The sequence below is a fragment of the Sprattus sprattus genome, assembly GCF_963457725.1.
Source record: "Sprattus sprattus genome assembly, chromosome: 11".
NCBI classification, from domain to species: Eukaryota; Metazoa; Chordata; class Actinopteri; order Clupeiformes; family Clupeidae; genus Sprattus; species Sprattus sprattus.
The window spans coordinates 14,872,721-14,898,053 of record NC_137909.1 but is presented as its reverse complement, the minus strand read 5'-3'; the positions used below and the strand labels follow the sequence as shown (position 1 = coordinate 14,898,053).

General features: G+C 42.1%; 1 protein-coding gene across 3 annotated transcripts; it reads left to right on the top strand.

Moving 5' to 3' along the window:
• Window positions 1–8,629: 8,629 nt before the first annotated feature.
• Window positions 8,630–24,248, top strand: scarb1 (scavenger receptor class B, member 1). 3 transcript variants are annotated; one of them, XM_080848078.1, is made up of 13 exons: window positions 8,630–8,943; window positions 9,379–9,539; window positions 12,060–12,201; window positions 12,995–13,198; window positions 13,917–14,012; window positions 14,317–14,432; window positions 14,935–15,101; window positions 16,134–16,252; window positions 19,607–19,680; window positions 20,104–20,155; window positions 20,444–20,590; window positions 21,522–21,597; window positions 23,072–24,248. In XM_080848078.1, exons 1-13 carry the CDS (start codon window positions 8,824–8,826, stop codon window positions 23,083–23,085), a joined length of 1,488 nt encoding a protein of 495 aa, XP_080704204.1. In that variant the 5' UTR covers window positions 8,630–8,823; the 3' UTR covers window positions 23,086–24,248. The 3 variants fall into 3 exon arrangements, with proteins under 3 accessions (XP_080704204.1, XP_080704205.1, XP_080704206.1); XM_080848079.1 differs by lacking the exon at window positions 21,522–21,597; XM_080848080.1 differs by lacking the exon at window positions 23,072–24,248 and having other exon boundaries at window positions 20,912–21,591.
• Window positions 24,249–25,333: the final 1,085 nt, after the last annotated feature.

Below are 25,333 nucleotides of genomic sequence, written 5' to 3'. Positions count from 1 at the left end.
GGGTTAGGAGGACCACACTTTTTTTGTATGTTGGTCTTAAGAGGCCACGTCAACCATTCCACTACCACTTATTTCATGTAAAGCACCACTTAGTTACAAATGAAAAAGCAAAAATGGAGTGTTGTAAAACATTTGAATTGTAAGTTGACAAGGCCAGAACTGCACGAAATCGGAGGTGTGGGATCATTATGACACCTTCTGACTGCACGTTAAGTTTCGTGGAATTCCGTTCACGGGGGGGGGGGGGGGGGGGGGCATGCAATGAATTGATTTATATGATTATACACCAACTGGCCTGTAGGTGGCGCGGCACAGTTTTCTTCGAATATCCCGAGAACCGTAGGGCCTTGGAGGGCCAAATTGTTCTTGTATGTTTGTGTCAAGGGGCCATGACAACCCATACCATAACCAGTCATTACATGTATAGCGCCACCTAGCTCAAAATTAAAAAGAAAAATAGGAGGTGTTTTAATCGAATATCATCGAATATATGTCATATGTCAAAGTGCTCGAAAAATGACCAAATTTGCCAGGGACATCAAGCCTGTAACCGTCCATCTTCGGTAGAGTTTTTGTCCATGGATGGAGCAAAATGGCTCTGTAGCGCCCCCTAGAACATTGCAAAAAACACTGCGCATTGGGGTTATTTAGGCGTGGCTTGACGGAATTCGGTACATGTCTTCATCATGCTTGGACGCACCAAAAAGTCTCTCGACGCCATGGTGGCAGGTCCACAGGAAGTCGGCCATTTTGAGTGGAAGATGCGTTTTGACGGCTTTTGCACACCTTGCATCTGATCGAACTCCTCCGACAGCTTTAATGGTAACGCCTTGAAATGTGGTCCGGCTACTCTTCAGCCATGGGTGACTAAAAGTTATATTGGATGTTCTCATTAGTCGGAAGGTGTGGGCTTTGCCAACTTGTTAGTGCTTGCCACAAAACACAAAGTCTCTTATAACTGTTACGTACATTGTTTGATCCAGAGACAATGTCTTAGGGTGGACGCTGGATGCGGCCCGAACGCCTATATATGCCTGACTGATATCACCTATAGCGCCACCTGTTGGTGGTTGGAATCTTTACTCTGTTTTCACACCTTGCATGTGATTGAACTCCTCCCTCAGATTTAATGGTAATGCCTTCAAACGTGGTCAGGTTACTCTAAATGGGGAATTAAAAGTTATGAGAGTCCTTTACAAAGTTTGAAGGGTGTGGGCGTGGCAAACCCTCAAACTATGCACTCTTCACAACTTCAGTCACTTATTACTTAAAGTGCACGAAATTGAAAGAGGTGGATTATTATGAGACCCTCTGAATGCATGCCAAGTTTCGTGCAATTTTGTCCATGGGGGGTTAAACAATTTTTTTATATGACTGTACACCAACTGGCCTGTAGGTGGCCTGACACAGTTTTCTTCGAATATTCCGAGAACTGTAGGGTTTAGGAGGGCCACATGTTTTTTGTATGTTTGTCTTAAGGGGCCATGTCAACCCATCCCATAACCACTCATTTTATGTATAGCGCCACCTACTTAAAAATGAAAAAGCAAACTTGAGGTGATGTACTTGCAGGTATCTCTGGCTGACATGGTCAAAACTGCACCATATTGCATGGTCAAATCTGCAACAAATACACACACATACACAGTAGATATTCGTATGCACACATACACACACAGTATGTGTTTGGGTCAATTCAACTTTTCTTAACAACTTTATGTGACCTGTTTTAAAGAACTACATTGCAAAAGAAAAATATACCAAAACAATCCACAAAAAAAGTAGTACACAAAAAATTGCATAACCAAATCATCAAAATCTATCACAAATCTATAACTCCTTTAATATATAAAAATGAAACACAAACCAATTTACACACACAAAACACATAAAAACACACAAACACACTGACAACCATGACTCATTCTGTGCCAAAACCTACTGAACAGTTCGGCGGTCATATTTTGTAACGCTTTGCGTTACGTCTAGTTTATTCGGCATTTATCTATTTGCTTAGATTTTTAAAAGGTTTCGGTGTTTTGTGAGGCATCTGGGCCAACTATTTACCGTTAGCAAGGATCCTAGGTAGCATTCTGACGTTGGGCCAAAAAAGTGTGGCAAAGCGTTGGTAGGCCTAAGGTGTATTTGGGGTTGGCTGGGCAGGCGTTTCAAGTCGGCATGTGGTTGGGTTAGGGTTGGCAAAATGTCTGCTGATGGTCTAATTAAATGGTTGGGCCAACGTTAGAAAGGTAGGTTTTTGGGTTGGCATAGCGTTGGTAAGGTGTATTTGGGGTTGGCTGGGCAGGCGTTTTAAGTTGCCATATGGTTGGGTTAGGGTTGGCAAAAGGTCTGCTGATGGTCTAATTAAATGGTTGGGCCAACGTTGGGCCAATGGACAAAATTACGTTGGGCCAACGTCAGCAGCCAACGTTGGGCCAACACAACCACTGACGTTGGGAATGCTACCTGGGTTACTACCCACAAGATAAACAGCTTGCTAGCAAAGTTACAAAGCGATCATAACGGCGTGGTGGGTTGTTGATCTGTCAACTTAGGTCTGGCAATCACACTGCCATGGACTATGTGACTATTAGTAATAGTAAGTAGTCATAGTAGTAGTAGAGTATAGTTTTTGGTCATATAAAAATTCCATCTCTTGACTCCGGATAGCGTATATTATAGGAAGCTCCGGAGTCAGTCCAACAATACAAAGTAGGTCAAGATCACAACAGTTATTGCTGGAAGAGACCTTACCCTAACTTACTAACAAGAACATCAAACCCGCACTTTATATGATACAACACCCATTAAGGATGCTTGAGATTTGAAACGAACGCAGTATTCATTAGCGTTTACTGGAAGCTAAGTCCTGTTCGTAAAATGTGATGATTTTGAAAACATTCATGGCAAAAAAAGTGAGTTATAAGGCCATAAGGGTCATTCTTAACACCGCCTTAGCTATAGGCCAACTGCTATCATGATAAACCTGTAGCTACTATGCTACTTAGTAGTGAAGAGTATTTTTAGTAGAAGTGATTCAACTCTCAGACCTCAAACTACTACTAGGACCACCTACTGCAGTCTCAAGTGGTTTACGCCATCCAGGGATGGATTACTGAACAGGCCTACCGGGCACAGGCCCAGGGGCCCATAAACTCAGGGGGCCCTTAACCCATTTCTGCCTAAAACGCCTGCTAAAAACGCCTGTTAAATCCTATGCTATTCTATGAGAAAGTACCTCATTTCCTGAGGGTTTTCTGAGAAAACAGTAAGAATTGTCAACGTCTACAAAAACCTTAATATCTAAGCCTCTGTAGCACTTAGAAACATGAAATAAGAAGCATTGTGAAGGTAAGAACTGCAGGTTTTATTAAAACCTGCTCCCTGAGCACACAAACAACAATAACATTTGTAAAAAACTCTCAAACACACAAAAACAATATAAATCAATGATATAAAATACAATAAATACAATTTTCAAGTATGCAAACATTATGAGGGAGGGGAAGAGGGGGAGGGAGGGGGAAAGAGAAATGGGGAGGGAGGAGAGGAGAGGGATGGAGACATCCTGGGGTGGAGCTGGCCTTGCAGTTCACATGGAGCATGAAGCCATGGCGGGGTCAACGTTATCCTGGAGATGGAGATATCTGTAAAAACGTATGGCAAAGCATTCAATCATTGTATTATTATGAGACCCACCCTCTCAGCTGGTGCTAAGACAATGGCCTACTAGACTGTCTATAGGGTATAGGGGTTATAGGTGTTCATATGCCAATTGTTCAGGTCTCTTTGAGGCACAGACAGGGAGTACACATTCAAGTTGGATACACAATAAAGCTACACTAACAGAATAGTATATTTCCAGTTCCATCAATGTTATTTATAGTATTTATATTTATTCATAATTGTATTACTATTCATTATGATGTATTATGCTATACAGTTCTCCACGTTATTTTTCTTATCTAAAATCTTTGGACAAAAACGTCTGCTAAATGTAAATGCTATTTATTCATTATGCCATTATTGTATCTATAACTAACATTATTGCATGTATATATTATCAACCATCATCACCATTAGTAATCGCTATAGCACCACTATCATTACTGCCCATTCCGTTTTCTAAGAGAAGAGAACTCGGAAGATCGCACAAGAAAACAAAACATAAATAATTACCTCCAGATCATTGCCGGTTGTCCAGTCCACCTGGAATCCCTCCTCCTCTCCTTCCGTGCCCACAAAATCCCACTCCTGTGCCGTATCTAATGGATCCTCTGACACAAAGTCATTATCCTTCTCCCTCTCAGACTCAAATCCTTCAAAATCTATGTCGAAATCACTGACATCGCTATCAAAATACTCCATGTTCACTGCTACTTCTTCACTGCTACTTCTCGCTAGCCAGCATGGTATCACTGAAAACAAGCACAGAATATCGCGTGGCTATCTGATTGATTGACGTGATTTTCAGCCAACCAAAGTTCATTTTGGTGGTCATCTGATCTTTAGCAAAGCCTTAAGATCCATCCCATGTGTAATTTTAACCAACCAGAGTGAGTTATACGCTGCATTCGTCATGAAAACAGCACGTGTACAAAATGCTGCGCTACGCAGCAACCGGCAGGAAAGCCTATGCTGCGCTACGCAGCAACCGGCAGGAAAGCCTATGCTGCGCTACGCAGCATCCGGCGCCAATGGGTTAATCCAGAGCCTCTGCGTGAAGTCGCTGTGATGTACAGTATATCTTATTTGTGGATGTATTTTGTTAATTTGCTGTTTGCTTTCAATAAGTGTACCTGCGCTGTGTTTGAAAATGTGTATGTGCGCCAGGGGCGTAACTATAAACAGTGCAGCCATTGGGTTGCACTGGGGCCCGTAGGGAGGAGGGTTCGTAGGTAAAGTAGACCGTGCATAATAATGTTTCTCATACGTGACTGTCAGAGTGTCGCTAGTTAAATACGACTGTGGTCAACAATGAATAATATAAGATTTGCAAGAGCACTTTATGCTATAGGCTACCCTCGAAATGGCAAACTTGCCTCTGACATGGTTTTCATAATTGTTGGGGGGAAATCGTCAGTAGCAATCTATAACATAATTATATGCTTATCCTACATAAACTATTGAAACTTATAAAAAAAGCAATTCTTTGTTATTTTTGTCATATATAGATACTGTATGATTGCTGGGTAATATCTACCTTGTTGTCCAATGTCAAGTCTATTTGATCATATGACGAGACAATACGATATAGCTAGTTTAGGCGCAAACTCTGAACTTCAAAACCGGCAAGCTGACAAGCTGAGTACAGCCAGAGGCACAATACATATGCAAGCCGAATGACGCCTTTCAAACATAAAAGTGGTGATGCATGATTTGCTTTTTCAATGGACAGAATAACCAGCCCGGTCAGCCTCTCCTGCCCCATCCTGCCCCTCAGGTAGGTCTTCATGAGTAGCAAAAGGATTATTCGGGTGTTGACCTGTCACATGTAATGTCAGAAACAATCCCTTATCCCAATCCTTTATCTCTCTCCATCTTCAACTACAGTCTCAGTCTCTCCTATCTAACTGACTTCAGGCACGCAGCGGTTTCGTTAAGTTGTGTTAACTGCGTTCAAATATTTTATCTCATTCATCTCGGCCACAATTATCCCATAAATTAGCGCGTGCACTTTGGCAGCCCAATTGCAAAGTGAATTACAGCGACACAAAGGCTCTGGTTTCGTTAAGTTGTGTTAACTGCGTTCAAATATTTTATCTCATTCATCTCGGCCACAATTATCCCATAAATTAGCGCGTGCACTTTGGCAGCCCAATTGCAAAGTGAATTACAGCGACACAAAGGCTCTGGTTTCCGGCCCCCGGAGCTCATTGGCCCCTGGGCCTGGGTCCATCAGGCCTGTTCAGTACTCCGTTACTGCCCATTACTGATTGTCAGAGGAAATACTACTTTACAGAAGGAACAAAGGCATTCTCAACTTCCTTAATTGAAACTGATACCCATAGCCATAATAAAGGATTAAGGTGGGTTCTTCTGTGGAGATCAGCATGGAATCTGATGTACCTAACAGATAGTATCTACCCCTCAGACAATACCTTCCCCTGGAATGCATCTATCCTGGATCTGAGCCCTAAGCAGGGCTGAATATGTTTCAGATTCAGGTGATAGATTGAGTCTATATGGTACAGAGAAAGAATATATAAATGTATATGTGATGTATACAAATATAAATTATAAATTATAATATATAGATGACGGGAGAGTAATTTCAGCTTTACTGTCCTGAGATAATAGCCTAGTTAATAGCCTAGTTAAGCAAGGTACAAGACAACAGTGTGGTGTAGGCCTGCTTTATGAAAGTTGGCAGACTACCAGTACAATTATATAAGTTAGGTTCTTATAGATTTGCAGTGTTTAAGATGTTTTAACAGTGTAGTTAATGAAAGTTTGGTAACTGTTTGTAACGTTTCCCCATTTTATGCACTATTTCAAGTATATTTAGAATTTTTCTCTCTTGATACTTTCGCTTCGATAACTGCTTATGGAAGTTAAGTAATAATGTTTTTATTCCGGATCAGTGTTCGCTGATTACATGCAGGAATAACATACTTATATGGTCTCATGATAAATAAGATGAACAAACAACATTTAAAAATATGATTCAGGTCATCTCTGAAATAAATAATCACAGAATAAATTAACAAATATCTGTAGAATAAAAAAAATGACATTCCAAAAGCTGAAGATCAAAAAATTAGCTGTAAATATATGATATAAAAAATAAACCTCACTATTGGCTCAGCATCTGTTACGGCTTAAGCTTCCAGCTCAAGTAACAACTGACTATGAACAGCTCCGACACAGATATGTTTGGCAGTCAGCACAGAATTATTCAACACAAAATTTCTAAACATTTTTTTGCTGGAATGGCACAGATCCACTCTGCAGTACTTTGCTGTCTATGTCAGTCTGTGATAGCTATGCGACAGGTCTTTGTTGTGCAGTACAATTAATAATAGTTTTACTGTACCACTTTAAAAAGTAATTACTTTTTTTATTATGTTGGGCTGATTCTGCCAATATCATGTTATCTTTGTTATCCGTAAATTTGACTGACCCGGGGCTGTATCAGGAGCTGAGGACAACAGGATCACTGTCAGCTTCTGAGAACTCACATGTGGATACACACGACCACGCCAGATGAGGAAGAGAGGAAGGGGAACACCACAGATTTGGCACAGTGGTCATCTGGAGCCAGTCAGATGGTGTTGCATGGGCACGGTCCCTGGTACCTCTGAATCGTGAATGATCATGTGTTCCTGCGGTAAAATGAACTGCCATATGGACGCTTCATTTTCTACATCCCATAAGACATGGGATGTGTTTCCAAATGTCAGTGGTAATGTGTGGTTTCTGTGTAGGTGGGTGAAGATCACAGTTCACCCCAAAGAGTAAAATTATTCAGCATGACTTCGAGTCATCTAAAAGTTAATCAAAATTTTCCATGCGATTTATTTTGGATCATGTGAAGAATAATTTTCTTTGCCCTTTGATTTTGTATCTGGTTGTGACAGTATATGAAGTAAAACTTTGAAGATGACTAATCTAATATTCTACACTTTTGTCACCATGCCCATTTCAAACTGCCTCATGGTGAGACTTTATACTCATTTTATTTCCCCATTCGTAGCTGAATTAAAGGCATGAATGAGATGCATGTAAGAGTTATTGTTAAGTAAAAGTGAATAATTGCCATTACCTGTTTTGAGAGTCATGAGAGTCATTTGACAATATCTGATTCATCCAATTGAAACGCATCCTTCGGATTTCAGTTGTAGGTGAACAAAAGGTAAACAACACGAAAAGCTTCAGCTGAAGAAGACCAGTAGGAAAAGATGAGGGGAGGCCTTAAGTTCAAAGCTCAGTGAAGTCTCTCCATGCAATTTTAGGTGTACGTAAGCTTATGGTTGTGAAGTCCCAGGGAGAATAAAAACCCTTCAGTTTGTCTGCAATATGGTTCAGTATTATTCGCATTAAAGTCTCACTTACTTTAAATGTAAGTCTAGTCATTAAAAGTGGTACCTTTTTATAGGCTATCCTTCAGTATACAAGCTCTCAAGGCCGTCAACCTAGATACAGCCTGCATTATTGGCCAAAACATTATTTCTGTGATTGTTGTTTTTGTACTTGGCAGACAGATGTAGATTATTTGTCACAAATTAAGAATTGGAGTTCCTGACTACCTGCAAAACTCATCTTGGACCACAGACGGACAGCAAGATTCTTTCATTACTTTCAACCTGGTTCTCCCCTATTTTGTCCGTCCATACCTGCATCACTGTAAATCAGACCCCCTCATCCATTGCACCTGGCAAATGGCCCTAATTATTATTACAATAACGTACACGAATTTGTATCTAAAACATAATCACCAAGCAAATAGAGCCCCTTAAATGACAGCCAAGACAATAGCTTTCTGGTAGGACTACTTGTCAAAATGAGTGAACAGCCTACAATACCCAGAAGCCTCTGATTTGGGGGTGTGGCTACAGTGGTTTGATAAACAAGACTGCCAATCGGCTGTTAACGAAGTCTTATCTGCTGTACTGTGGACTTCAATAATATATACATATCATAATGACAAGGGATTGCAAGTCCAGTTGCTAACTAAATGTCAAGAGACTAAGTTCACCTTTTCGTCTCTTGCTGATGCCTCTACACGGAGAACAAAAGCCAGAAAGTCATTCTGAAGAGGAACCCAAACAGGCTACTAGATTTCGCGTTTCACTACTACAATTTATTCGTTGAGTCCAAACCATGGCTATAACTAAATCTAAAATTGCAGTAGGGCTTCTTGTTGGGGGGATTCTGACTGTGGTTTTTGGGACGGTGCTTGTATTTGTCGGACCTATTATTATTGATGATCAAATTGCTAAGGTAGGTCACTGTATATTCCCTCTTTACAATTCCATGCAATTAAAGTGAACATGGTCAGAATGTTTGACAACGTTCGTTATTGTAGTTATGCCATTCCTTGTAGTCTAGTTCAACCACAAATCAGATTAGATTACCGGACTAGTCGTATCGTATAGCCTACCTACTTTCATTGATCTGGTAGTTGTTTCAAAATGTGCACTCTCGTGATGGAAAAGAAGTTAACACTCAGGCAGGCTAGTTGTCTTATTATTATCGATAACTTGTGGTACCAATGAACTCAGCCAGCGTATAAGCCTATATTGCAGGAAATCCACTTTATGTAGGGCAACGGATTTGAAGGGCAGCTTCTTCACCTGCCAGTATAGACGGAGGTAAAAGTCGTCGAAAAGAGTTTAAAATGCCTGTAAACCTTTACCACGTTTTGTTGTCTTCCAGAATGTCGAGATTAACCCTAAGAACGAAATGTCCTACACAATGTGGAAGGACATCCCCGTTCCGTTCTTCATGTCGGTGTACTTTTTCAACGTCCTGAACCCGCAAGAGATTTTAAACGGCGAGAAGCCAATGGTGGAACAGAGGGGACCATATGTTTACAGGTATGAGGTCAACACTGTTCAAATCTATCTCTACTGCATTTCCAAGACCTTTCACTCACTGTATTGTGGAAAGCGGCCAGGGAATATGCCGATCACTTTTACCCCGTTGACTTTTATAAGATAAGCACTGACAGTGCGGAATAGTTGCCTCATAGACATCATATATGCCATATATGATGTCTATGAGTTGCCTCTCATGCTGTGCTCTGGTACATCAGAAGAAAGCGTCGGTGCCCTGCCAACCCATTCTTTCTTTCAACCCCTTCCATCTCTTTCTAACAGGGACATTCACTTGCAGCATTAATTCATTTTCAAAGGGATCTCAACTTAAAGATTTGTGACATTAAAGTTACTCAGACTTGTAATTATACCCCCTAATATATTTGAGATGTAACCAAAGGTTTTGACACAATTTAGGCTATTTCTTCAAACTAAACTATGACTTGTTGATCATCTTTCTTAGTTGAATCCTTTCCTGAATGTTGAGATTTTTTTTTCAAATGTTTGAAAATCTAAAGCAAATATATTGTGTTTCATATCCAGCATAATTCTTCCCTTCCTGATCTACAAGGTTATCATGATTTCAATGTTCGTAGTTTCGATGTGTTATGGTATGCATGGGATCAGACTCTCAAAAGTGTGGCGCTGCATTTAGCATGCATCTCGGGTACTGTCTTGTGAACAGGAAATCAAAACTCCCCAAAGTGGATCTGAATATAATAAGAAAAATACACTCCCAAAGTTCTCCAGGATAATATGATGTGTTATCTGACTGTTGAGTTATTTCTTAGATGATTTAGTCATAGCTTAAAAAAACTGTTCCCTACTCTACTTAAGCAACTAACCTAAGACACTTTGTGATAAAGTGATACTTCTTAATAAATGGGCATTGCTTGATATCAGATAAGGTTGCGGTTAACCACCCCTTAGCCAACTTATGTGTTCATTCTGTGTGTGCATATTGTGGGGGCTAAGATGGAGACATGCTGATCTACGTGTTAGAGAATGAGTGGGTGTGTGTGGAGGTGGGGTGTACATGCATAATGTACTACCCCATTCTGGGGGCCTCTTCACTTTTACATAACTGCGTTCAGATTACTCTTATATATCAGGCCCACGTGCCAGTTTTGGAACAGAGAAAGACGGTTAGGGAGAACGATGGATAGAAAGCAGCAGACATTTTTTAATATGGTGTTGAAGTAGTCTTTTGTTATTGTTGTTGATGGCTTTTTCCCCCACTCACCGAATTGTTGATTTGTCTAGGTATTTTACCTTTTACCAAAAACTCTGGTACCAGCTCTGTCACGTGTCCTGCTAATAACACTCCCTTAAATTTAAATGAAAATTAAAGAGGTAGAAAGAGAAAAAACAGAGATCGCAGGCCAGAGATGCAGAGAGAATAATTCCGCCATCTTGTTACAATCCGAAACTTTTGTAATTGCAGTGGAGGTGGAGGCAATTACTTAATTTTCAGCAACTGTGCAATCCCAAAACTTAACCATTTGTCCTGATCTGCTTCCCAGCCTCAGGGCACTGATACAGATCAGCATAGACCGCACATTTTATGGTCCTTTACAGTCTTTTATAGATTCTAGTGAGAGTTATGTGCGTTGTCATACCATGTCTGCATTATTCCTCTCCCCCACAGATTGCACACTGCCATATGCTGAGAGTGCACTCTGTCAAAAAAAAAAACATGTGGAATTATTAGATGGAATTCACCTCAGCCGATAGCTCAGCCCTCTCTCACACTACCAAGAAGTATACACTCTTTTAAGCTATTTAGGAAACCTATATAAAAGACACTGAGAGTAGCCTTTAATCAAGGGTCTGTTTTTGGGTGTTTTTCTTCTCTCTTTACATGTGGTCGTGGTGCAAGGTAAGGTCAGGCAAGGTCAGTTGTGCTTAAGGGTTGGGTCCCCCGACCAATTCTGCCCTGGCCTGTCATGCCATACCCTGCCCTGGCCTGTCATGCACCTCCAGGACTTTGGCTTCTTGTTTTGGAGAAAAGGCCCCTGGTTTGAGGAAGTCTGTGTAGCCCCCCCACCTCGTAATGCACTTCATGAGAATCGCTTGACAAAAACATTGTTGTTTCAAATTTTCTCTTTCTACCCCAAACTTTATGCTGATGCATTGTTGTGGTCATGGCCACTTTATCAGTGGTCACGGAGCTGTGGTCACAATTCAAACATTTCACCTAGTTGTCCCTAGACATTTATTAATAAAATGAAAGTGTCATTTGACCCAAAGGGTATACATGTGTTTGATAAAGATATGGAAGTGCTTGATTTAAGATACAGAAATTGTATGATATGGATGTGTGCTCCAGGAGGAGAACACATGGCTATTATGTTATGCCCATTTAAAGTGGTTTCTAAGTAGGTAAATGTAAAAACAAAATGTCGCATCTTTTTCAGATTTTTGGATCTGATTTTGGCATGACGTTTGACTCACAAGTACGAATGGTCATTACCCAGATTTCACGCGCTCAAATTTTTGACATTGTTTTCTCCTCTGCAGTCAAAAAAGGTGGAAGGACAACATCACTTTCCATGAAAACAACACCGTTTCCTACAAGGAGTACAGGCAGTACTTCTTTGAGAGGGACATGTCGGTGGGAGACGAGTCCGACGTCGTCACCATCCCCAACATGCTGGTGCTGGTAAGATCCTGCGCTCTTTCATCTGCTTGTGGTTTGCCAGAATTATGAAAGACACAGCACGGGTTTGGTAAAATACTGAAGGTCATATTAACAATAATTTCCATCCAAAAAGCCCCTCTTTTGTAGGGGTTGTAAGGATTGCTCTTTTTGATAGTCAAAGGTTTTAACTGGGTTACACCAGCAGAAAGAGCCTCAATGAGCCTGTTTCCATTTAGAAGACAAAGTCTATCTTTGCAAGGTCTTATGTCTCCCCAGAACACGTACACATCTGTCACTGTTGGCTCTGAATAGTCAGGAAATTGTTATGTCTATCCTGAACATAAATCTGCTTCTGAGTTTGGCTTTAAACAGTAAGGGGGCTCGTAAATAGTAAGGGTGTGTAGAAGATGTACAAATCTATCCCTCTGCTTGGGTTATATTTTCTGGGGAGGTCTTGAGTCTATCCAGAATTGATAGAAAACCGTCCCTCTGCTTCAGTCTGAATTGGTAGGACATTGGTATGCCAGTCCAGAATATGTACAAATACTGTCCCTCTACTTAGGTTTTCAGCTGAGAAAGGTCTCTGTTTAAATAAATCTGTCCCTCTTCTTTAGTGTTGATCGATGAGAAGCTGTTAAGTCCATCCCTCTACCTGACACTAACTAAAAGGGAACTTATACCTGTCCAGAATATATACACTTCTATCCATGCTTGACTCCTTATCAGTAGGAAGGAAATCCAGGATGTAATCAAACCTGTCCTTCTGCGTAAGTCATATAGTTGATAGGAAGTTCTGTCCAACCTCTTTATTTAGGGAGCAGCGGTCATGATGGAGAAGCTGCCCTATGCTGTGCGTATGATAATCAGCGCCTCCTTCAAGGCCTTCAAGGAGACGGCCTTCCTGACAAAGCCTGTGGGCGAGCTGATGTGGGGATACGACAGCAAGCTGGTGGACTTCCTCAACAGCTACTTCCCAGGCATGCTCCCCTCCACGGGCAAATTTGGCCTTTTCTCAGAGGTGAGAACACACACACACACACACACACACACACTCACACTCACACTCACACTCACACTCACACACACACACTCACACACACACACACAAACTTCACAGTCTGTAAAAGAAGCACAGCCGTAAAGTAGGCAGTAGTGTCTGATGCAGCACATCTATAAAGTAGGCAGTAGTGTCTGATTTAGAGTAGGCAGTAGTGTCTGATTTAGAGTAGGCAGTAGTGTCTGATTTAGAGTAGGCAGTAGTGTCTGATTTAGAGTAGGCAGTAGTGTCTGATTTAGAGTAGGCAGTAGTGTCTGATTTAGCGCAGGCATAGAGTAGGCAGTAGTGGCAGGAATCTTTCTCTCACTATCGGTAATGTTGTTTTTAGTTGCTTAGACACAAGCATTGCCAATATACACATTTCCATGTTAGCACGTGTGTTCCTTGGGTGTTGGGCCCATGACTGAGTTTTGTTGCCCTGCCCAAAATTTGATTTATGTGAGAGCAGGTCATTCGTTAGATGCGCAGAGTGCAAAGAGGTATGGTTCCTTTTATGTCCTTTGCTGCATTCTCTGTGGGCCTGCCTGATGAGACGGGTTCTGGAACAGATGAGTGAATGAGTGAGATGAGGACACAGCACACAATCTGTAAAAAGCACACATTTTTGATGACCTGCTGGTCCTTGCTGGTTCTTGCTGGTACCAGCTATCATTTTGTTGTTTGTGTCTTCCGTTCGCAGTTCAACAACTCCAACTCAGGCATGTTCACAGTCAACACCGGTCAGGATGACATCAGGAAAGTGCACAAAGTAGACAACTGGAACGGTTTGAAAAAGGTAAGTGGACACTGGTCATAGCACACCAGGTATGTGATTGAGCTGTTGATCAAGCTGTGGATTGTTGATATTTGAACGCAATAGCCAGTCTTTCACCCAGGAACAAGGACTGTGCCTTTAAGCTCTTCTACAGATATGCAACCTGATATACTACCAGTTTGTAAACTGCTTGCCTGGTTGTCTGAGTTCTGGCAGTCAACAGCCTGTCAACTCACCTGCTTGATATGCAACCTGATAAACTGACAGTTTGTATTTAGCTGATATCCTCCTCCACCTCCTCTGTTGTCATCTTTCTCTGTCCCAGGTGGACTACTGGGGGACAGAGCAGTGTAACATGATAAATGGCACAGCTGGACAGATGTGGCCTCCGTTTATGACGCCCGAGTCCACCCTACCTTTTTACAGTCCAGACGCCTGCAGGTAAGCAGGACGTCCCTCAGCATCTCTCTGTGCTCAAACTTAACAGCCAACCATGCTGATCTGGCAGCTCTAAACTCAAGCAGGTACATTATTAACTTACACTTATAGATTAAAATGATTTACTAATTTACTTATATAGTTAGCGTATATATGGGGATGGTGTTTGCAGAATATATTCACACATTGTATTGATGACGCAGTCAGTGAGTGGCTTAATTCGTTTGTCTACACTATACCCATGGAGATACTGACTCTCAGCCACAGCACTGGGAGCACTATGTGCCATGTGTTACATTAGCATTGTGAAGAATCACAATTCATCAACTATTGGATTGTTCACCCTCTAACGTGAGGTGGGTAAACCACTGGCAGGTTAGTTTTATCATGCAGATGATGTGTTGCAATGTTAATCCTGCTCGGTACGAGAAGAACCACAGGCTCAGGGATGTAAAAGTATATTTCTTTGCTAACTCTTACACACGGTGGTTACTGATCTTTCCAGGTCAATGGAGCTGGTTTATCAGAGGCCAGGGAGTGTCGGTGGCGTTCCTGTGTATCGCTTTGTGTCCCCCACAACCCTCTTTGCCAATGGGCAGGACTACGCCCCCAACGAGGGCTTCTGCCCCTGCAGGCAGTCTGGACTTCTGAGCGTCAGCAGCTGCAGAAACAGTGAGCACCCAGTTCCCACTCCAGCTAAAGAGACAATCTCTTAGGAGAAAATAAAGGTTCCTGGTGTAGGCTTCAGTAATTAAGAGGGGAGATAGAGGTTTTTCGTGTAGGCTTTAATAATACCAGGGGAACTTAAGGTTCCTGATGTTGGTGTAATGGTAGCCAGTGAGTACAGTACAGGGCTGTGCAGTGAGTAAACCTCACTCTCTGACACCTTAACAGACTTGCTAGTGACAGACTGGTTTTATCCACCTTGCTAGCACTCATGTCTGAGGTTGAGAGTTCTGATCAAGCACTGTGCTAGTCTACACAATGTAGGTAACATAGGCTTCCAAAATAAAGGGGAAAATAATTGTTCCTGGCACCGTTTTTAATCATTTTGGGGGAAATAAAGATTCCTGGTGTATCATTCATTACCGTACACCTCTGATACAGGACATGTTTTAATTCAAACCATAGTTCCTAGTGCAGAAATGCATTAGGGCTGAAATCTGTTTTTGAGTATTTACAATTTATCTGTACAGATACGGCACTGTCCATTTTATCTTTATAGATGATACATGTTTTTTTACAAAGATAGTAGCCAGGGACACTTAAATGACTTTTCTAAAGAGTCGACGTGGTTTCATCAGACGATGTGCAATGAGTGCTTTCTCAAGACCTTTGATTATTTTCAAGGACATGTCAACATACCATAACCGATGTGTTTAACTGTTACAGCAGTGTAGTTTACTTTTTAAATCAATCCATTATGTTTTTTCCTTGACATTTTGTCATTAAGTAAAGGAGCTGTTTACCCCTGTATGATGTTTTTGAGTGTAGAGTCTTGCATTCATCTGTTAATAAAGTTTGAGGGAGCTTCAAAACATATGCTGCATTTCTAGTTTTTTCCCCAATTAGACTGCAATGTGAACATATTTTGGCACACTGACAAACAGTCATTTGATAGTTTGGAGACCGCACAAGCACAAGTGTGTATTTGAGCTGAGACATTTTGAGACATGTATCCATTTTGTGTGCTTGTGTTCACAGAGTCTCCGGTGTTCATTTCCCAGCCTCACTTCTTCAATGGGGACCCTTTCCTGCTGAGTACTGTGCTTGGCCTGAGTCCCAATGAGGATGACCACGGCCTCTTCATCGACATCCATCCCGTAAGTCAGGTCCCTCAGCTACAGAGAACCCAGACCAACAACACAAGCTAGGGTTGAGGTGCAGTTACCAGAGTTAAAGTCCTCAGATGTCCATTGTTTTGCATCATTGGTTCATTTCTTAACAGTATTTCAGCCAATCACACTGGTGTTTCTAATTTTTGATATACAGACACACACACACACAGTATATATATATTTTGTCTGTAGGGACTTAAGGGCTTTCTTTGAGCTTCAACAATTATGCATTAGCACACACACACATTTGTTTGACCTTTATAATAGAGTCAAATCCATGGCCAATTACATAAGAAGACTGTTATGTGCTTTAGATCCAGCAGTCAGAGGTCATTATTGGCTGTGGTTTTCGTTGTGCCTTATCACTCAAAGTTATCATGGCCACAAACAATACGAATAACTCTATTATGTCCTGCAAGCACTGTAAAACTGAAGGTTTTTCTTCTTATCTAAATTTGTTGCATAAACACCTCATTATCTGACCTCATTATCTGATGGAAGCTTGATAGTTTCGTCAGAAGTTCAACCTGCCCGGGCGCTCCTCACTCATAGCCTTGCCCCATCCTGGTGCTATGGTTATGGCTAAGGTGAAAAGTCATTAAGGTTATAGTAGAGCCTCATTCATACTGCAGCTATCTCGTTTATGTCAGTTGTAAAATAGAGAGGAGATCTGATAAGCTAATTGAACATCAGATATGGTTGGGGATGTGTTTGCAGCTGTCATGGTTGTACGGCACCTGTAAAGTTTGGTGTCTATAATGCTTTAAAAGGTCTTGATTTGGTGCGTCCAATTTGCAATTTTGGATCTAAACTGCTTGCCTGGTTGTCTGAGTTCTGGCAGTCAGCAGTCTGTCATCTCACCTTGTTTGTGAAAAGTCAACCATAAGCGCTGCGATTACTTTAGGAGCAGACATGCCATGTTGGTCACTGTGGCTTTTGGTTTGTAACAGACTATGACTGCCTCGGAGAGTATGACCAGCGGGTTTTTTTTAATTCCATATCGAATGTTAAGTCCGGACCTATAGCGTTTACTTCAGGCTGATTATAAACGTTTATTGTCTCTATTGGAGGAACATTAATGACATGCGAGATATGCCAATCATGCACAGGGAACCGGAGATAAAACATTAGGTAACGCCAGCCGCACCTTGTTGTGTTTGCCCTTAAGCGCTGATTGAGTATGTAACACAGCAGTGTACAGCAGCACCCCTAGCTCTGCACCAGTCCATCTCACCACGGTCGTCTCACAGAGATGTGTCTTTAAGCCTTCTTTTTTGTTACAAGGCATGGTGAACACTTAGTTGTCCTCAGATAATAGAGTTATGAGCCTGCTGTGCCAAGCTGGATAAATAGTGAGGCTCTGCAGGCGTTGCTCCCCCTCAGCAGGGAACATCCAGCTGGGATGAATTCACAGCATGACGCCAGAGGGGCCCTTGGGAGAGCAGCTACCCAGGCTATTATTCAGAGCTGGAAACAACACTTTGGTTGTGGTTTGTCCGGCGTTATGACACAGTGAGCTTTTCTCTGTGTGTGTGTGTGTGTGTGTGTGTGTGTGTGTGTGTGTGTGTGTGTGTGTGTGTGTGTGTGTGTGTGTGTGTGTGTGTGTGTGTGTGTGTGTGTGTGTGTGTGTGTGTGTGTGTGTGTGTGTTATGAACAGTATGTTTGCCTGTGTGTGTGGTTGCGTGTGTGTGTGTACATATGTGGATGTGTGTGCTTGTATGAGTGTGTGTGTCATGTGCGTTTGCCTGTATGTGTATATGTTCGAGTGTGTGTGTGTGTGTGTTATGAACAGTATGTTTGCCTGTGTGTGTGTGTACTTGTGTGTGTGTGTGTGTGTGTGTACATGTGTGTGTGTGTGTGTTTGTGTGTGTGTGTGTGTGTGTGTGTGTACAAATGTGTTTGTGTGCACATGTGTGCTTGTTTGAGTGTATGAGTGTGTGTGTGTGTGTGTGTGTGTGTGTGGGTGGGTGTTTGCACGTGATTGAGTGAAGCATGTGCCCTGATTTGATGCATACACAGCAACACCTCGCAGTCTCTGTTTCCACTTAAGCATGGAGTTTGGTTCTCACTTCCTAAATCCAGGCACTTTGTGTGTCTGTTTGTGTGTCTGTTTGTGTGTGTGTGTGTGTGTGTGTGTGTGTGTGTGTGTGTGTGTGTGTGTGTGTGTGTGTGTGTGTGTGTGTGTGTGTGTGTGTGTGTGTGTGTGTGTGTGTGTGTGTGTGTGTGTGTGTGTGTGTGTGTGTGTGTGTGTGTGTGTGTGAGAGCGTGAGAGCGTGAGAGCGATAGTATGAAATTGCAAACTGTGTGGTAGCCGTGAAGTTAGTTTTTTTAGAATCTACCAATCGGTTCAATTTGTTAGGTATTTCGCTTGTTTAAAGCAACTGCACTTTCTCCTCTTAAATGAGTGGTCTAAGTATCTTAAGACCAGCAGAATAACAACAACAATAAAGAACAACAACAACAACAACTAACTAACTGGTGTATTTTGGCAATATATTATGCCTGGAGGGAACAGCAGTGGGTTTATCTTAACATGCCCAAGTGCCATTAAAATGAACTGATAATCTAATTAAGTTTAACTGCCTCTGAGATAATCCCTATGTTTTGAAGTTCAGTCCTCAAACTTGGGATTTTTGTTTGTCTTCAGTCCTAAAGACAGTTCTGATTATCTTGAGTTAATCATCTTAAATAACCTAAAGATGAACTTTTCTCTCTGTGTAAAGTCATCTCCTGATCAAAGTCCAGGGTCCTCTACCCTGTTATTGAAAGGCAAAGCATTGTTACGCAAAGCAAAACATGAGGAAATCATTATTTGACATCAATTATGATTTATTGAGCAACTGTGGTGTATTTGATTTTGGTGTCTAAACACATATCAAAATCTTTTTTTTTATTTATACATTTTAGGCACCTGATGTAAAAGTGCTAGTAAGCTTGTACTGTGAAAATACTGTGTTAATTACAACAAAATTAAACTGACTTGGCCACAGACATGGGCATGTGTTGTAACATTATGTGGTCTGATGAGCAGCGCAGGTTAATGTGTCTGTTCTGTGAGGGGAATGTAATCTGTAAGGCCATAAGGTATGCAAACATCACATCATGCCATGAACAGGAAATATAATTTTTAGATTTTCTATATAACTATAAACTGGAGAAAGAGTTCATGACACTGACATTAGGCAAACTTGTGTGTGAGTGTTACAATGTATTGTGTGATTTTGATATTACACCTTTGGTATGCGTATTTCTCTCACAGAGAAGTGTGATATGAAGAAATGACTGTGAATACAGAGCCTTGTCTCCTGTTTGACAGTCTGATTCACTGGTGTGTTGCAGGAGACCGGAGTACCCATGAACGTATCTGTCAGGCTGCAGCTCAATATTTTGATGAAGGCAGTGTCAGGAATCACGTAAGTGAGATGGCAGGCACTCACACACTCCCTCAGTCACACACATATTCAGCGAACTTGTTTTTATCAAGCCAACACTGCCCGTATAGAAACGTACTCAGTCACACACACATTCACTAAACATCTTTTTATCAAGCCAACACTGCCAATATAGAAACTCCCCCAAATAAGATATGGCACAGAATCTGCATAGATGTGGCAGTAAGTTGGCCGTGTACAATTCTGGTGGCATGTGCTACAAACCAAATGACCAGGAGCTGCCATCCCTCCCTGCTTCAGACCACTGGCTACATCCTCTCCCTTTAACCTTCTTGGTACATACTTCGAGGACGTGCGCTGTGTGCCATCGTGATAAGACAGGGTCATACATGACTCCTGTCCTGTCTGGTTTCTTATTTGCTCTTCTGTTTCTGCCCTTCACAGTGAGACAGGCACGATTTCTGAGGTGGTGATGCCGATGATCTGGTTCGGAGAGGTAACTATCACAGGGGCCCAGAAAGGAAGCTGGGGAAAAGGACAAAAAAGGGCAGGAGGGATGATCCCATAGGAGGCTAAGGGTCTATCATTGGTGTTTGAATAGCAGGGTTTAATCCTGGAAGTATATGAACTGTTTCAATCAACCCAACTTTTTTTTCTGTCAGGCGCTTGGTGAGGTGTAACGACTCACAATGGGTTGCATAATCACAGTCCAAACCTGTAATGTAAGCTGCTTTCTCTGTCATCATCTGAAATTCCCTTTTGATGTTCTCTCTGTCTGCTCCAGAGTGGCTACATTGATGGGCCGATTCTCAAAACGTTCCACACCAACCTGGTGGTGATGCCTGCCATGATGGAGTATATGCAATACATCTTCATCAGTCTAGGATTGGCCACCATTGTAGGAGCCGTTATCCTGAAAACTCAGGTCAAGGTATGCCGTGTGTGTGTGCGCATGCGTGTGCTTGTGCGCATGCGTGCGTACTGACAAGTGAATTGTTTGTAAATGTGTTTGCATGGCATGCCACGTGGCATGGGAGTGTCTAACCACTAACTCTTGGACTGTCAAGTCCAGCCTTTATGCATCAAATTACCCCTGAATGTGCAACTATGAGTGCATCTTTCCATTGCAGTTATTCTTTTAATCTTGAAGACTATGGTTCTGTCTACATGTTGTTTACAACAGGTTTTCAGTTAGACATAATAGTATTATAAGGCCATTTTTAGGACTTTGTTGTGTCATTTTGATTCACAGCATCGGGCCCAATCATCCGCTAACCTGACTGAAAAACAAGACCAAGTGGTTTGTTACTTCTCAAAGGGGGGCGCCTTAAAACATTTCCAAAAAATTATAAAATCTAAGCCAGACGTACACTTGAATAGAGCTTTTGTTGAACCACAGATACAAATATGCCATTGTGCAGTTCCTTTTAATTAATCTGATCCAAGACTAGTTGGTTTTTGAGCATGCATACAGATGTTTCAGAACTGAAATGCTCGGTGGAATGTCCGAGATTCCAATTCCACTTCTAATTCTGTTGTTTAATTGAGGACATGTGTTTTCAATTTTCCAAATGAAACACGATCAAAACTTTGTCAAAGAGCTCTCCCTCCTTCTTAAGCATGTTGCAAAATGGCCCGGCATGCAACCTCTGACCAGCCAATTCCATTGTTTCAAACATGTACACTGCATGGTTTAACTAACATAACATCACACAACATTTAATCCCTAACGTTTGACTATCTAATCACAAAGCAAACGTTCAGTCCTCTGCCTAATTGAGCGATACTTCAATCGCGCCGCCGTTCCAATCATGTCTGCCCCGCCCCAATGAAGTGCTCAACAAGGTTTGACTGTTTTTTAGGACGACATAAATGAGCCCAAAGCCTGCTCGAGTGACAGTGAGAGGCAGGAGGAAAAATATGTCATAAACAACTCAGGTGGGTTCCTCTGCTGCCCTCTCAAGCTCTCAAGTCTTCTCTCCTGATTTTACTCCTTCAGTAGAGGAGAGGAGCTGAGGAGAACTACCTTAAACCTAAAGCCACACTCACTCACTCTCACACACACACACACACACACACACACACACACACACACACACACCCACCCCGATGTACAAGTATGTATGCACACGCTCTCTTTCCCTCATGCACCAACCACACACACATTTTGGTCATTCCCACACACATTTAAGTTTAGTTTTTTTTTGCAGGTTACTCATCCATTCAAAACTAGGCCAGATATGTCTGACCACAACACACCCTAGAAACAATGTGGCCCTGTTTCGGGGCCAGATGCTAGCTTTGCCATCAGCACCCATCAGTAACAGCTCATATATGAATTGGCACTTCACTTTCCCTTGATTCCCTGTACTGTGTTTTTGTTTGGCAAAAAATATGAAGCTCTTTGCCAGAAGTGTTTCTCCTGTGGACTGAAGTTTGTCTTTTAGGCAAGGTGGTGAATTGACGCACTGAATTATGTGCGATCTGTGTGATTTTTGTAATTGGCAGAGTCAGATCGGGCACAGTCAAATCAGAAGCTTCAGTAAGTATTCTGTTGAAGGTTTCTGGATCCCCGGTACATAAAGCACAGGTGGTGATGGACAGATCCAGATGTTGGACAGATATTGAATACATCACACTGTAGCTAGCCTGTTGAATACCAATATGCTGGTGAAGCATTTTAGGAGATCCCTGTAGACGAATGAAAGTTCAGTACAGTGTTGTAAACAGAAGCATGAATTTGATCAGATATTGTCACCTTTGGTCTCAGTCTAGCCCATGGTGCTGGGAATGTGTGTGGTTTGGGTCTGAAAGGGACTGAAATCGGCTGTCATTTATGTGGTTATGTGTTGTGTGGAATCTCCACGGTGAATGGGTCTATGTTTACAAACCAAGAAATGCATGCTAAGTCTGCCACATCACTAAGCTTTTCTCCAGTGCATCATTGGGATTTTTACACCTACTGCACATTATTTGATGTTTTTTTCAGGGCGTGGAAGGCCCTGGGTGTGCACTGAGGGGGCTGTGTGCACTGTTGGGCCAAATTATGCAATCCGTGTTCAGAATTTTGACTGGATGTTTTCATTGACCTTGTGCTTGAAGGCATGTCAGTGAAAATGTGATGGGAAGGGGGATGGTATCCTACAAAGGCATATACACACAAACACACACACTCACACAAACAAACAATTTGAGTAAGGGTTAAGTAAGACCTACTTTGTAGGTTTTATTTTGTGCAGTTACCTAAATAACTGCCCGGTCCTGCTCAGCAACAGATCGAAAGCTCCAACAGGCTTGTGCCTCTTTGTGAGATAACACACACCTGCGTGTACGTGTGCATGTGTGTGTGGTTCCAGCTCTAATACCTGTGTCCTTTTGTGTTGGTCTCCTACTCTCTTTCTGCCCCTCACAGACAAACCCATGTAAGAAGAGCACCCTGCCCTGCATGAAAGAGAAGCCAGACTCGTTGGTGAACGAGACCACCCCTCTGATTCAAAGTTGATGTGGGATTGGATGCTCCCTCTCTTCATCCAACACTTTTTCTCTCTGTCTGTCTGTCCCTCTCCTCATCCTTTTCTCCATCAGTCTGCCCTTCTCTGTCCCTGTCTCTTCTACAATATCCCCTTTTCACTCTCTCTCTGTCTGCCCCCTCTGTCTCTTTGACACACTTCTCTTCCTACAGTTATATGACAGTGGCCAAAGTCAAAGTCAGATACATCTGTAGTTACCAAGCACTTTCAGACTTCAGGTGACCTCAGCTAGTGAAGCTGAGCCTTTTCTTTTACGGCCATGAACACTGTGAACACCTTGAAACTGGACTCACCCCTCAGACGAGAACACAGCAGTGAGGAGTCACAGAGCACCCAAAGGGGACACACCTGGGTCCCTGCTGCCTTGGACAGATTCCGTATTGCTGCACAGGCAGGCCACTGGAGCAGCACTGAGTTGCCATCATTGCTTCCATCCACACTTCCAATGACGTTCATGTTCGCAGCAACGGTGATGAACTTTTAGTCCTGATACCTGTTCTGAGTCTAGAACGGATCTGACCCTGAGGTATGGCAGATTCAGGACACATCGGTTCTAGTCTGCTGCTATAGGATTTCCGCAAGTTCTCCTTCATCGGTACAGAGATCTTCAACACTTTTCTCTAACACTCCAAACCTGGATGGTTTACCAAGACAAGGGCACATCTGTATTTCAAGACCACTACCATGTTTACAAGAAAGAATCCCAACATTGGATGTGCCTTAAATGGTTGATGTATACATGGTTTGTAAGAATGTGCACAAATTAAGAATCTGAATTTCATTAGCAGTATATTTAATTTTCAAGTTTTCGTTGTTCGCAAGAATCAGTCATGTAATGGCGTGGGATTTTGGGGTGTAATTCAGTAAAAGAACTAAGCATTTAAGCTGTGTTGAGTGTGTGATAGCTCCTCTGACATTACTTGCAGAAGAGCTGTCAACGAACTTTATTGAAGTGGATGAATACAATCATGATTGTAACCTAAAATGAGTGAAGAATTCTCATGTTATAAAATGTATCAGAACCACCTCATGTCTTTCCTAATCTCTTCAACGTTTACTACACCCTGAGCTCCCTCTGCTGGCTGACAGGGGTACTTACCTTCACAGTTGTATCAGTCAGTGTGGACACATGTGTCCAATTTCCGATTTCAGTCCGATTTAAATTGGATATTGGACAGAACTAGATTCATTGTGTCCGACTTGAGTCCCACTGGACTCCGATGTAAACCCCTGGACACACGATTCGATTCCGCTGGTAATTGGACTGGGCGCGCATGTGTCTCTCGTATCTGATTCAAATTGGACAACAACAACTTTTGCACGTGCTTGAGATCGTGCCCACAGACATATAAATGCATCATATATAATGTATATGATATGATAAACGCTGCTAGACGCTCAGTTCTTGTGCTCCCTCTCATTCACGTTGAAATACTGAAAGCGAAACTGAAACTTTGAAACTGGAACGCAACTGTTTGGGACAGAACGCTAATTCAGTGAACAAATATTTTCATATTACTTTCCACCAGTTGTTAGTCATGTAATCCATTCATATCGATGTGAATCAATCAATACTAATACAACTTTAACTGTGGTGTGTTTTTGTTTCATTTCACAACGTATTTACTGTATAATCAACGGTAGCAGATGTAAACATTCCGCATTTGATTTGAACTGACTCGGCCAAGATCTAGATTGGTCACTGCCATGTGCTTTGAGATAGAGCAGTTAACCCCCCATGGAGACCCCATGGAGAGAATCGGATGGGATCGGAGTGCTGCCATCATGTGCCCGCACTGATTATCCTTCAGAACAAACAGGTTTCAAGGAGCTTTCTGTAGTCCAGACACCAAGTGTTTACAATTGGTACTGCATTCTAAATTCAAAATATTGGAGAGGGTCGTCTCCCCCTTCCCCCTCCTCCCCAGACTCAAATCTGACGCGGGTTGCCAGGTTTCGGCCACTGAAACTAAACAAACCAGCTCAACATTAAACTTTGACAATTGCAAGCAACAAGTCCTACACACTTTAAATAGATCAGCTAATGTATACATGTTTTATTGTTTGCCAATTATAAACCAGCTCATATGAATTTGTTAGCTAGGTGCATGGCTGGCTATGTACGTTAGCCAAAGCTCAACCCC